General features: G+C 47.0%; 1 protein-coding gene across 2 annotated transcripts in view; it reads right to left on the bottom strand.

Moving 5' to 3' along the window:
- PTDSS1 (phosphatidylserine synthase 1) overlaps positions 1-13198 on the bottom strand; it is a 64491-nt gene that overhangs the window by 37647 nt on the left and 13646 nt on the right. For both annotated transcript variants that reach the window (XM_059994937.1, XM_059994938.1), the window contains exons 3-4: positions 3525-3569; positions 152-276 (exon numbers count right to left, since the gene is read on the bottom strand). In XM_059994937.1, the coding sequence (XP_059850920.1) occupies positions 152-276; positions 3525-3569 (170 nt within the window). The remainder of the gene's footprint in view (positions 1-151; positions 277-3524; positions 3570-13198) is intronic.

Below are 13198 nucleotides of genomic sequence, written 5' to 3'. Positions count from 1 at the left end.
AACCACGCACGGCACCAACCTGCCCAGAGACCTGGTGTTTAGATACCTACGTAGGAAATATGGAGAAGAACCAATTTAAAATGTGAAGTCAATTACCTGCTACACCCAAGAGTCAACCAGTTTCTCTAAGACACAGCAGACAAGTACGTACCATGATATCTGCTTCCCTTGTGGCGTATCGAAGGTTCGGATCTAGCCAGTACATCAGGGATTTAACCTGCTCAAAGTTCAGGAAGAGCAGGAACACCAGGAACAGGAAGTAGAGCACGCTGAGCCCTGAGGGAAACAGAAACATCCTCAAGTCGGGGAGAGAGCCGGTGTCAGACGCACAACACACACCGCGCTCAAGCTGCTCATGGCCCAAAGCGCACACTGGTGCTGTAACATGGGCTGTGGAGACCCCTGTAACAAGCTGCTGGTCTTTCCTTTTTTTTTTTGCGGTACGCGGGCCTCTCACCGCTGTGGCCTCTCCCGTTGCAGAGCACAGGCTCCCGACGCGCAGGCTCAGCGGCCATGGCTCACGGACCCAGCCGCTCCGTGGCATGTGGGATCTTCCCGGACCGGGGCACGAACCCGCGTCCCCTGCAGGCGGACTCTCAACCACTGCGCCACCAGGGAAGCCCTGGTCTTTCCTTTGATGAGAGTCTGACATATGGTCCTAGTTCAGACCGAGAGGAGTGAGTAACCCTCTCTGAGAAGAGGATGCCGACGCTCTCATCAGCATCAGGAGTGGCAGACCATGGGCGAGAGCGTGGAGGAGTAGGCGTGGCCTTCAGGCAGGCAGAGGCGAGCAGGCAGGTCCCTGCAATGAGGTCTAGGAGCCAGCACGTGGCTGGGTGCTGGCAAAGAGGGGCCCACAGAGCAAGGCGGCTATGAAGCGACGGTCAGGGCTCGGGGCCACGGCGAAGACTGCAGGCTTGATCTTAAGTCAAAGAAGGAGCACCTGGGCTTCCCTGGTGGCGCAGTGGGTGAGAGTCCGCCTGCCGATGCAGGGGACACGGGTTCGTGCCCCAGTCCGGGAAGATCCCACATGCTGCGGAGCGGCTGGGCCCGTGAGCCATGGCTGCTGAGCCTGTGCGTCCGGAGCCTGTGTTCCTCAATGGGAGAGGCCACAACAGTGAGAGGCCCGCGTACCGCCAAAAAAAAAAGGAAAGAAGGAGCACCTGACGGGTTTCAAATGGGGAAATAAGATGATGTAGGTAACATTTCAGGAAGTGGACTCTGGTCACTGGGTGGCGAGTAGACCGGAGATGGGCGAAGCCAGGCAGACAGGCCAGTTTGGGGTAGGGACAGACAGGTGTGGAGGCAAGAGGTGGCCCAGGGTCACTCATCCCCATCTTACACCCCAGCTCAGTCCCTGGGGGCATCACATCACTGTCACATCATGTCGTAACTGGTATCCTAATAATCACCCCATATCATTTAGAAAAGACAGTTAATAATCTACTTTAAGAAGGCAAAAGCCAAAAAAAAAAAAAAAAGAAGGCAAAAGCCTGTAAAGACATTTTAGAAAGACTTGAGAACCAGCCACCAGTGGTTTTGTCACTTCTTTTCCTGCTAGAATGAAAATGCGTATGTAGGACATCTAGACGCTGTGATACAAATGACCTTGGACCACAGTACCCCATCCAAAGTGGGCTGGCACCATTCCCAGGGAGCTGCTCCAGAGGAGAGAATGTCCGTGGCTGAAACTCCCCATAGCGGCTATAGCACAGGCCTTCAGAACGGGCCTCTCCCGGTCCTCGGGGAGTTCGGGGGGCCTGAGAGTAGCACGGCTGACTCAGTCATGCATCCCGGGGCCCAGGGGTCACGTGTTTTTAGGCAAGCTTATATGATTACCTTCTTATATATTAGGTACCAGCTACTTTTACAGATTTTCACTTCAAACACCCCCCACTACACCCTTTTGAAATAATTATTTTAAGACAGAAAGAAGGTGTTTGTGGAGCAGAAGGCTCTTAACCTAGAGTTCACAGTTGGTCTTCAACATCGCTGAAGCCCCGGATATAATACACAGAACTCTGTGTGTGTGTGTGTGTGTGTGTGAGAGAGAGAGAGCATGTGTGTACTGCGAAAGGGTCTATAGTTCTCATCAGGTTATCCAAGTGTTCCATGATCCCAGGGAAGAAATAAAACTGCTCATTACTCATGATGGACCATTTGAAATCTGAAAAACTCAGGTGTAGCCAACTAGCTAAAAAGGACATAACTTCAAGCAGCAATATTAAGTTCATGAGCTATAAGTATAACGCACCCAGGACTATCTTTTAAGAAATGTAAATGAATCATGCACTTCTCTGCAAAAAAAAAAAAAAAAAAAGAAATCCTCCCATGACTTCCTCCTGCCCTTCCCAAGCTGTGTGGGGTCCCATCTGTGCCCAACTCTGCCTCTCTAACTACTCCCAGGCCTGCTACCCTCCGGCCACACTGACTGGGGACACACACTTCTAGCTGGGACCACTTTGACAGTCTTGCCTTAGCCTGGCCTTCCTCCCCGCATCTTTGCCTGGATCCTTCTTTACAGGCGGGTTTCTGCTTAAGCACACTTCCTTCAAGCCACCCCTCACCTGAAAGTGAAAGCGGCTACTTAGTCACTATTGCCTCTTGTGGTTTTAATAAACTTCCTAGCGCTCCGTGACATCAGCTATTTTCTGATTATTGATTTGTTTCACAGTGTGTTTGCTATAGCTGCCCTCCCTGCCGGGGGCCCCTCCACCTGCAGCCTCCGGGCCAGAGCAGCCGCCCACGCAGAAGGACTTGGTGAACACCTGCTGAGCGAACGACCAAGATTCATTACTAAATTCAAAGAGATTTGCCTATAATCTCTGAAGGGTGAAAAATAAACAAACTTGAGCCAAATGTACATTTTTCGGTCCTTTTGCATAAGATTAAATTTTCTGAACCTTGTATAACTTATTTGACGATTATTTAGGTAAGATGAAGCCAATATCTGAAGTTCTGAAGATATGCTTTAAATCCACTCAGGTGGTTTTACTTTTTGGACTAGAAATCAAGTAACCATAAGAGATCCAACATTTATATGAGATGCTTATCACTAAACCTTAGTTCAAATCAGGGCTCTTTGCTAAGACTTCTCTTTTTCTAAGCTCTTTCCCATTCACAACACTGGGGAGTTTGCTGGGGTTTCAGTCCCTCCTGGATGCTGATGAGACAAACGTGCTCATACGATGCACGTGAGCTTGCACCAGCGAATAGCAACGTCAGGAAGAACAAGCCACATTCCCTCGTGTCAAATCCTGTGCATTAACAGACAACAGCATGGGGGCGGGGTGGTGACAGGGGTAGGGGTGGGGGCTTGAAACAGTTCACGTGTATGAGAATTTCAGCTGTCACCAGCACTTTTTTGTGGCAGAGCATTTTAATACAAAATTGATATCAGGAACACCAAAAAGTAAAAAGTTATTAAGCTTTACAGTAGAGTGGTGAGGAAAACTGCTATAATATACAGAAAAATATTTGCTTCAAGTAGAATGGATTTTTAAACCGACTAATGGGTAACTCACCGAAAACCATTCGCCACAAGGCCGGATGAGGTCGAGTAAACGGACCTGCAGAGATAACATTACAAGGTCAGACAGACTGCTTTCAAACCAAGACTAAAACAAAGACAGTGATGCTGATCTCCACAGAGATAAAGGGTTAAAAAAAGCTCTCCACTGTTAAATTTTTTTTTCTACATAAATACTCTGGGGTCAAAGTCTAAGGTGAAATGTTTTATCCACATTGTAACAGTCATTCCCCACAATTGTAACAGGCATCAATCTCAACAGAGGCTTTTTTTTAAGCTTAACTCAGATCATAATTTCCCGTGGACACAATGTTATAACAACGAGTAGGTCACCAGGCCAGCCTTTAACTGTATGTAATACTTACTGGACATTAACAAGAAACCTCACAGTCCCCCAGGAGCTACTGGATCGTGTGTGTGTGTGTGTGTGTGTGTGTGTGTGTGTGTGTGTGTGTGTGTGTGTGTGTGTGTGTGTGTGTGTGTGTGTGAGAGAGAGAGAGAGAGAGAGAGAGAGAGAGAGAGAGAGAGAGAGAGAGAGAGAGAGAGAGAGCGGACACTGAGGGGCTGTGACAGTAAAAGAGAGAAATACCGTGCCTGGAAAACAAGTGCAATGGGAAGTGACACTGAAAGCAAACTCTTGGAGCAGTGGAACACGCTGATGCAGGAGCTTTTGATCATGTCCTGTGGTAACAAAATACCTTTGACTAGCTCAGATACACAGATGCAGATTCCACGGGAGGGAAACCAAAGTTTCACGGGATGAAATTTACTCTTACTACAAGTGATACAATACTCTGTCTTCTATCTTATTTCATTAAAAAAAAATAATAGAAGACGAACGCAAGTAAGCTGGGCCTTGATCTGTTAAACTGATTTACCACCAACTGAAGGGTTACAGCTCGCAAATATTGACCATTGTCCTAGAGGGCACCTGACCTATTTGGGGCTGCCCATGCCTTCCTGCACTTGGAGGATTTCTAGCATTGTGATCCCATATCTCCAGAAGAGATGTCAGAGCTGGCTGCCCAGCTTCCTTATAAGCGGGTCCTGGTCCTTTCGTCGCACCCACGCCAGGCAGCATCAGGAGCGGGTGACAGTGGAGGTAAGTGTGCAGAGCTCTCCCCCCCCTTTGGCCCAGGCCAGCAGGGACACTAGTGGGAGGTGGCACTCCTCACACTGATGAAGGTGGCACTGGCGACTGGGGCAGAGGCAGTTCAATTTAGAGTTCTCTGTACACGTGATGGTGGGACAGACTGTAGCCAAGGCTCACTCATTAGACCAGGCCTGGGTGATGTGCCGCCAGCTCCTAGAAGCTTAGCCTGGGGCCTGGTTTCCTAGTCCTCCTAGGATTCCTCCAGCCAGTCCGTCCATCACAGCTTCTGTTGCTTATGACCAGGAATCCTCTCTGCAGCAAACGTTACATTGTAAATTTTATTCTGGGACTCATTCTAAAGGGCCCATCTCTTCTTAAAAAGACCACACTGAGGGCTTCCCTGGTGGCGCAGTGGTTGAGAGTCCGCCTGCCGATGCAGGGGACACGGGTTCGTGCCCCGGTCCGGGAAGATCCCACATGCCGTGGAGCGGCTGGGTCTGTGAGCCATGGCCGCTGAGCCTGCGCGTCCGGAGCCTGTGCTCCGCGACGGGAGAGGCCACAACAGTGAGAGGCCCGCGTACCGCAAAAAAAAAAAAAAAAAAAACAAAGACCACACTGAAACATTCTAACTGCTTTCTTTGGATTGAATCAAGTTCATTTTAGTAATATCAGTTACAAGTACCTCCACCCTCCAAATCGATTCAGTTTCTGAGTTTAAATGAGGAGAGATCAGAAGATGAGTTAAGTTTGAGGGACTCTACATTATCCAAAATAATATGGTGTCTGAGTTTTGGATGGCAAGTTGAGAGAGCTCAGATAAGTGAGGGATTTGTCTGAAAGTTTATCTGTGTCTGTTCGATTTCTGAGTTCTGACAGCAAAGGCTCAGACAGCACGGGACACCTGTATTCTTTTTAATCAACTGTTTTCTCAAAAAAGGCACAGTAAAGCATAGAAACCAGAATCCCCTCCCAGGTAACATAACCTGGTTAAATTTCTTCACAAGTTATTGGAAAATTGATGGCTACATTTGTCTTCTTTTAAGTAATTTTAATAGCTTGACTTGTCACCAGGAATGACTTGTCTTATGGTAGCAGTTTGGTTTGCAAGCATTACTTCATCCAAACTACTTTTTTTAAACATCTTTATTGGAGTATAATTGCTTTGCAATGGTGTGATAGTTTCTACTTTATAACAAAGTGAATCAGCTATACATATACATACATCCCCATATCTCCTCCCTCTTGCATCTCCCTCCCACCCTCCCTATCCCACCCCTCTAGGTGGTCACAAAGCACTAAGCTGATCTCCCTGTGCTATGCTGCTTCCCACTAGCTATCTATTTTACGTTTGGTAGTGTATTTATGTCCATGTCACTCTCTCACTTCGTCCCAGCTTACCCTTCCCCCTCCCCGTGTCCTCAAGTCCATTCTCTACATCTGCATCTTTATTCCCGTCCTGCCCCTAGGTTCTTCAGAACCTTTTTTTTTTTTTAGATTCCATATATATGTGTTAGCATACGGTATTTGTTTTTCTCTTTCTGACTTACTTCACTCTGTATGACCATCCAAACTATTGAATTAACCCCTCAGACATAACATGGGACACCAGCTTTCTCTATGACTTCTTCTTACAAGGTAAAACTCTGAAATTTTATGATTATTTGGCTTGCAACAGAATTCCATGCCCAATCGGTACTTGGCAGTGGGGTGGTGAGAGGACCATCATTCCCATTCTATAGCTAAAGACACTGGGGCATAAGGAACTCACCCAGGGCCACACGGCTCACAGGACTCCAGGTCTGAGAGCCCGTGTGCACTTTGTCTCCGGGCCTTTGGAAAACAGAACTTGGCCCTTTTTTTTTTTTTTTTTTTTTTTTTTGCGGTACACGGGTCTCTCACTGCTGTGGCCTCTCCCGTTGTGGACGCGCAGGCTCAGCGGCCATGGCTCACGGGCCCAGCCGCTCCGCGGCATGCGGCATCTTCCCGGACCGGGGCACGAACCCGTGTCCCCTGCATCGGCAGGCGGACTCTCAACCACTGCGCCACCAGGGAAGCCCTCGGCCCTTTCTTATGTCTAACCCTAAGCAGTGTGCTCCAGAGTAAATAAGAGGATAGAGTGGTTCGGGAATTTGGGGTTTATGGGGCCTTAAGCTCTCCTTAACCTAACAGGTAACTACTTCAGCCCAAGGTATTCCTCTTTGTCCGGCTGTGATTCCAGAGACAGACACACGTTCCAGGGCCTGGAAAGAGAATTTTCATCTTACTGCACTGCAGGTTGGTTTTTTAAAGGCTCATCTTGACTTGCTGCTACTGAATTGTTTCCTCTCTTCTCTACTATCCCATTTATACATCATCAGTGTTTACTTCATAAATGTTTCGCATAAAATACAATTTAAAAAAAAGTCCTTTCTGTCTTGCATTTGATCTGAGGAAGGCTTCAGAAATCTGATGCGGTGGGTTTCAGGACAGACAGCAGAGCACCAAGGAGCTCTGTCCTGAACCAGGGGGTGAGAACAGATCACTGGGCCCTTTTGCCTACAAAAGGCAAGATAAGGCCCTGGAATGTTAGGTGACCTTTCAGTTGCTAACTTTAAAACCCAATCCAGGCCTTACTTCAGTCATCCAATCTGTCCTCTTCTTTCTGAGAAGAAATTCTGAATGCTTTCATGTAGTATTTCCAGAAGTACATGCCTGTAGCTTTACTCACAAAGAGTAGCCTCTTCACCATCAAAGACAACAATATTGCTGAAACTACTATCTTGCTTTTTAAAATATCAAGGATGAGGCTGGCGTTTTCCTGTATGAGAAGCCTTGATACTTATGCTCACCAGGTCACCCACACTTGATTACTCTGGTCAAGTCACCCTGATAGCCTCCTACAGCAACCACCTGCCCAGGTGAGTATAGCCTTCCCGGAACATTTACCTCATCCCAGTACCTTCCCACAGGTCTTATTCCCCAGCAAACTATTTTCTCGGTGGTCTTCCTCTGGCCAGTGTTATGGCCAGGACATCAGTAGGAGTGACCCATCTGACGGTGGGCTTCTTGGCTATACTTTATTTCTTATTTGGTAAAAGCTGCCTGAAAGAGTCTGGGTCTTCAGTTCAGTTATGCAGGAGAGATGGGGAAGGTGTCTCAGGGTGGTGATGGAGAAGCAAGTGCTGGTTTTATTTATAAAGGTGGTTTTCTTACAAGGCACATTGAAAAATTACATGTTTTACTTTCTCATCAGTCCCTATGTCTAGAATACATCATTTTCAATCAGATATTAAGAGCAAGTTTTATTTCAAAAGAAAATAGAAACCAAATGACTTTGCCTTGAGAAAGCAAGCATTTAAAACACTTCCTCTGAAGTCAAAACATAAGATCACAGCTTGACTAGCCAGCAACCTATTGTCATATCCACGAATAAGGAGTTCCAGGGATCAACCCTAGGGAGGCAGGATCCTTTTAACCAAAGTCAAAAGCTGCATCTTCGCAGCTGCACGTCTGTGCCTTTGGGTCCTCTCAGTCTGCCTCTTCTCTTTATTATCTCTTTTTCAGCTTTATGTGGTATAATTGACAAATAAAATCAGGAGATATTTGATTTGTATGATTTGAAAGTTTAAATTCCTCTAGGAAAAACCTAGAAAAGGTGAATAAAATTATCTCTAAGCAAATTTCAAACCTAAGAAAGAATTTTTCTACAAGAAAAAGTAGTGGAGTGGGAGACAGAGAATGGGGGGACATAGTACCTTTTTTTCCCCTCATTTTTATCACCTTCATGTGTCAAGGAGATGTGATTTGCGCTATCTCAGCTCAGAGAAATCAGAAGAGGCCGAAGGAGAAAGGGAAGGATAAACGCAGGAAAATCAAGAAATATTAGTTATCTCACTCTCTTCAAAATACCTTGAAGAAGTGCTGAATGGTGCTACTCTTGCAGATGAGGAAAGGAAAAGAGAGGGCTAATCTGTGAACTTTCTTCCTGGCAGATTCATTCTTAATTCAACATATATTGATTGAGAGGCCACTCTGGGCCGGGCACTGGGGGTACAGGGTAAGGCTGTGGTGGTGTGGGTCGGGGTGTGTGTGGGGGGAAGGGCAGGAAGAGTCCATGGAGGCCCTCAGGAGCTGGAAAAGCACACAGAAGTCACCTGTTGAAAGAAATCTCACAGCCAGCTGGAGACGCAACAGGTTTCTAAATTTCACTCCAGTGACAGAGTGATGCAATTGTAATTACACTCCAATGACACAGTGGCATAGTTAAAATTACACTTACACTTGAGTGTCAGTTGCTATAAGGAGGTGGACGTGGCACTTAAAATATTTTTTTCAAGGGAACCAAAAGAGAGAGAATGGGAGAGAAGACAGCAGGAAAGAAGTGGGCGTAGGTAACTGACCCTCTCCCTCCAAGGTCTCCCCTCAGGGTCTCTCTCCATGTCTGTTTGTAGGACTGAAGGAAGGAACTCTAGACCTCACCCCGCCACTCACTCTGTTGACTGTCAAATGGAATTCTGAGTCTCCACTCCTCCCCCATGTAACTCAGGGGTAAATTCTAAGCCAATGGAGGTTATCCTGTTTCTCTTTTATTCTTTCAGTCAGTGAAGATCTACTAGAGATCTATAATGTGCCTCTGATGTCCTCCAGCCACTGTAAACGCCTGTCCTCAGGTCTGCTTGGAGCAGAGGCATGTGGCCTAAGCCTAATCAAAGAGGAGTGAGGGCAAGTGTGCTGGGGGGTTTCTAGAAAAGGCCTCTTCACTCTTAAAAAGATGCATGGGAAGACGTGACCTCCTCTTCTGTTGGACACTGTCTGTGACTACATTTCAGCAGTGCAGCAGCTGTCCCAAGACCACGAGGGCAGCAAAGCACAGGCATCTTGCTGAAGATGGTGGAGCAGAAACAGGTAAAGAACCTGGGTCTTCACGTGTCACTGAGCTGCTGAAGTAGTCAACCCTGAACCACTCTATCTCAGAACTTCTTGTAATGTAAGAAAGCAAACATTTTATTTATACTTTAAGCCATTTTGAAAGGGGTTTCCTATTACTTGTGGCCAAAAGCATCCTGTTATAAACCTCATAGAGAAAGTCAAGGGCCTTCTTTGCTATCTAGACTCTGTACAAAAAGAACCAGAGGGCCCCTCCTGTAGGAATTGATCAATTCTAGTACACAGAGAGCATACGTAAACTCACAGACATACGAGACATATGGACACAACCAAACTTAGGCCTATACTTAAACATTCAGGGCAGCCTTTACTAGGTCAAGGATAAATGCGTTTGAAGTTGCCAAAACAGAGCCATTCTGGGAATGCCATCCACTGCGGGCACTTCCCCAAAACTGCCTTTCAAGGACAAGGCAAATGCTGGGCTCCATTGCTCCCATTCATTCCATTACTTAATTTGAGAATCTGTGCCAAGGGTGGGGAGAGAGGAAGAGAAGGTGATGAGACTGGAACAAGAAGAGTCGTGTCCGTTCCACTCGGTGAAGCATCATGGCTCCTGAAAAGGCTGTAGTCTGAATGCCAGTTGCGGGGGGCAGCCACATGCCCAGGAGTACCCTTTCCCAGTGCCTGCCAGCTCCCCCATCAAATCTATGGCGCCCTCCAAGGCCACCCCTAATTTAAAAAATATTCAATAACAGCATTCTTTAATGTGGAAAACTTACAGTTTTACTAATCTGATGTAAAGTGTGAGCAAATGGCTCTTTGGAGAACAAGGCTGACACTGTTTGCTTTGTACACGTGGCTGCAAGACAGTCCCTCCAAGCGCTGCTTCCCTAACGTCCTTATCCTTCCTGCACAGAATGCTGAATGGACTTTGTCCTTTTCTAAATCTGAGCCCTTGGTTTTGGTGGCGGAAGGTTCAGCTCAATCCGCGGGCTGACATTTGGGCTCCAGAGGAGCAAAGGCACAACCACTGCCGCTGGGCGTGAGGTCCGAAGCACACTAGGCACGGGCCAACTCAGGCCCTAAGACTGCGCTCCTGGGAAAAAGAGAAGCCAGAGACTGACAGAGAGAAGAAGCAGCACAGGGAGATAGAAACATGTAGAAGACAGAGGCGAAACACCTCACGATGGGCCTCACATGAGAAAAGGCCAGGACTTCGCCGAGTACAGGAATGTGTGGGAGCCGGAGCCGTAACATCAGGCCGGCATCAGAGGCCGGGTGGCAGCTCAGCGGTGACTGACGGCCTTGGGTTCAGCTTCCCGAGCCGTAAACGGAGCAGACTGAACTACATGAGCCCTGTGGGTCCTCCCCGCTTTGTGTGTATCACAAAGTCCGGGCAGCCAGGATAAGAGAAGCATGAAACAAACAACTTTTATCTTTCCACGAGGAAAACAAAAGCCCAGTCCCATCATGAGAGACTCAGCCAGGTAAGTGGATATTGAAGATTAGATGTCTTCACGAAGGAAGAAGAGGACAAATCAGCAGAAATCACGCAAAATGCCACGTCCAACAGATTTAATCCCCCAACCTTCAGGGCTTTTGGAACCTTAAGGAAAACAGCTGCGAATGAAGCCCCAAAGCCCAGCTCCTGCCAAAGCTCCGCAGAAGGGATCATCTGTAAAAAATCACGGCTATGGAGACACTGATCTCTGAGAATCCTCAAACTTCCAAAACGGCTCTCAGAAATAGCAAGTTTAAATTTTTCAAAAAGCAGAAAAGAAACCTTTGAAGCTGTGAAGAACTGGGAAGCAGTTAACACACAGTCAAGGAAAGCTGGAGGCTTGAAGAACACACATACCTTTGCATTGTTCAGCTTCCTGCACACGTACTATGTTGTGATTGACTGATTTAAAACTAAAAATTTATAAAAGGATGGTAGGGCACAGACAAGATGAGAAGTAGGAATAGAGGGCACAGAACAATAATGTTCATGGCATCAAGGGATGGCCGGGAAGTAAGCAGCAGAACTTCACAGGATACGGAAGGTAGAAGGCTGAGGGGGGTGATGGTGACCACTACCTGAACTGTCACCTACTCACCTTCCCTGGGGACTCTGGGGGCCATAGACCTTGTGTCGGTATCAAATCTGAGATGCAGCTCACCATCTCCTTTTTCTGGGCTGTATTCTTACTCCATCTTTGTAAGGCCAGGTTCTAGAGCTCAGGGGGACCACCCACAGCCTCTGGTATTTTCAGTGTGTGTAAGAGGCTTGATGCCCCAAGTGGCCACTTCAGTTGCACTATAGCACAGCACCCTTGAAAGAAAGGATGGGCTTCATAAGGTCTAAGCTCTCCCTAAACCTAAAATCCTGAGAGTTTATGTGAAGGAAGTGGTAGGAAAAAGAAAGTTGGCAAATAGCTAGAAAAGCTTTTCAACACTGGGGACTTTTCCTAGAAAGAGAATGCCATAGCGACCAATCCCCCTTCATTCCATGACCTGTCTATATTTTGAATATTTTATCTTCATACTCCAATCACTCTGCATTATCAGAACTTTCATCATTGCGGAAAGGCCAAACTGTGTTGGTCATACCTGCATAAGGTATGCAGGTGCTGGGCACTGAAGGTCTGTCTGCATCCCACCCCAAATTCATATGTTGAAATTCTAACCCTGAAGCTGAAGACTGTTGGACCTCCTGGACCCTACAGGGCCAAACCATAGAGCTACCTGTGAACATTTGCTATCCTTTAAGACATAGGAAGAAGGACTCCAAGGTGGCTCCGAGGTCATCTGGGCTGTCATTTCCACCACAGCTGTCATTCCACATGGGGGGAGGGGAGGGGGACTGCCTCCACCTTGGTTTCAAAGGGCAGGACCAACACCCGGCTCTGTTGGGCCAGGGGACCGGAGCGCTGGGGATTCGACCCCCACTGGGAAAGCTGTGGAGGCAGACTACTGCTCCAGTGGGTCTGGAAGGCAGAGCATCAAGCCGAAGAGGATTATTCTCCAGCCTTGAGAGATATCCTAGGGTTTGCCTTCCTACGTTTTGGACTTGCCTGGGGCTTGTCACCCCTTCCTCCTTTCCTGTGTCTTCCTTTGGGAATGGGAATGACTACTCTGTGCCTGGCCCACTACTGTATTCTGTAAGCACAGAACTTGCTTGATTTCACAGGTTCACAGCTGGGGAAGAATTCTGCCACAGGATGAATCTTCTGCTGTTTTAAGCCGCTCCGTCTACGGTATTCTATTATAGAGGCCTATGCTAAGACAGAGGTTTTCATATCTTGAAACGTTTTCACTAAAAAAAAAAAAAAATAACAATAACAAAAATAAAGGTCAAATTTAATCTAAAAGCTTGGGTGGTTAGAGAGCTAAATTCAGCGGCCAAATAACCTGGCTATCTAGAACAATCCATTCCCTGAAGGGTTCAGAATCATGGTTTTACTGGTTGGATTATTATGCTACCAGCAGAACCCACAAAAATACAGAACGAAATTCCACTGCCAACATTTTGGAAGGCCTAAAGGACTTGCCGTGTGTGATACTGTGATTTATAAGAAGTAAGTATTTGGTCTTTGTTCCCTTTCTGGAACAGAATCCTAAACTCCTTGGAAGTTCCTAAGGGATGACAGTGAGAAGCGTCTTTTGTTATGTTAATGAGGTGACTTTTGGGAAGCCGCTCAGGATGGGGGTCAATGAAGCCAACAATG

The sequence above is a fragment of the Delphinus delphis genome, chromosome 17 (assembly GCF_949987515.2).
Source record: "Delphinus delphis chromosome 17, mDelDel1.2, whole genome shotgun sequence".
Lineage (NCBI taxonomy): Eukaryota > Metazoa > Chordata > Mammalia > Artiodactyla > Delphinidae > Delphinus > Delphinus delphis.
The sequence above is the reverse complement of the archived record's forward strand: the minus strand, read 5'-3'. Positions and strand labels throughout refer to the sequence as shown.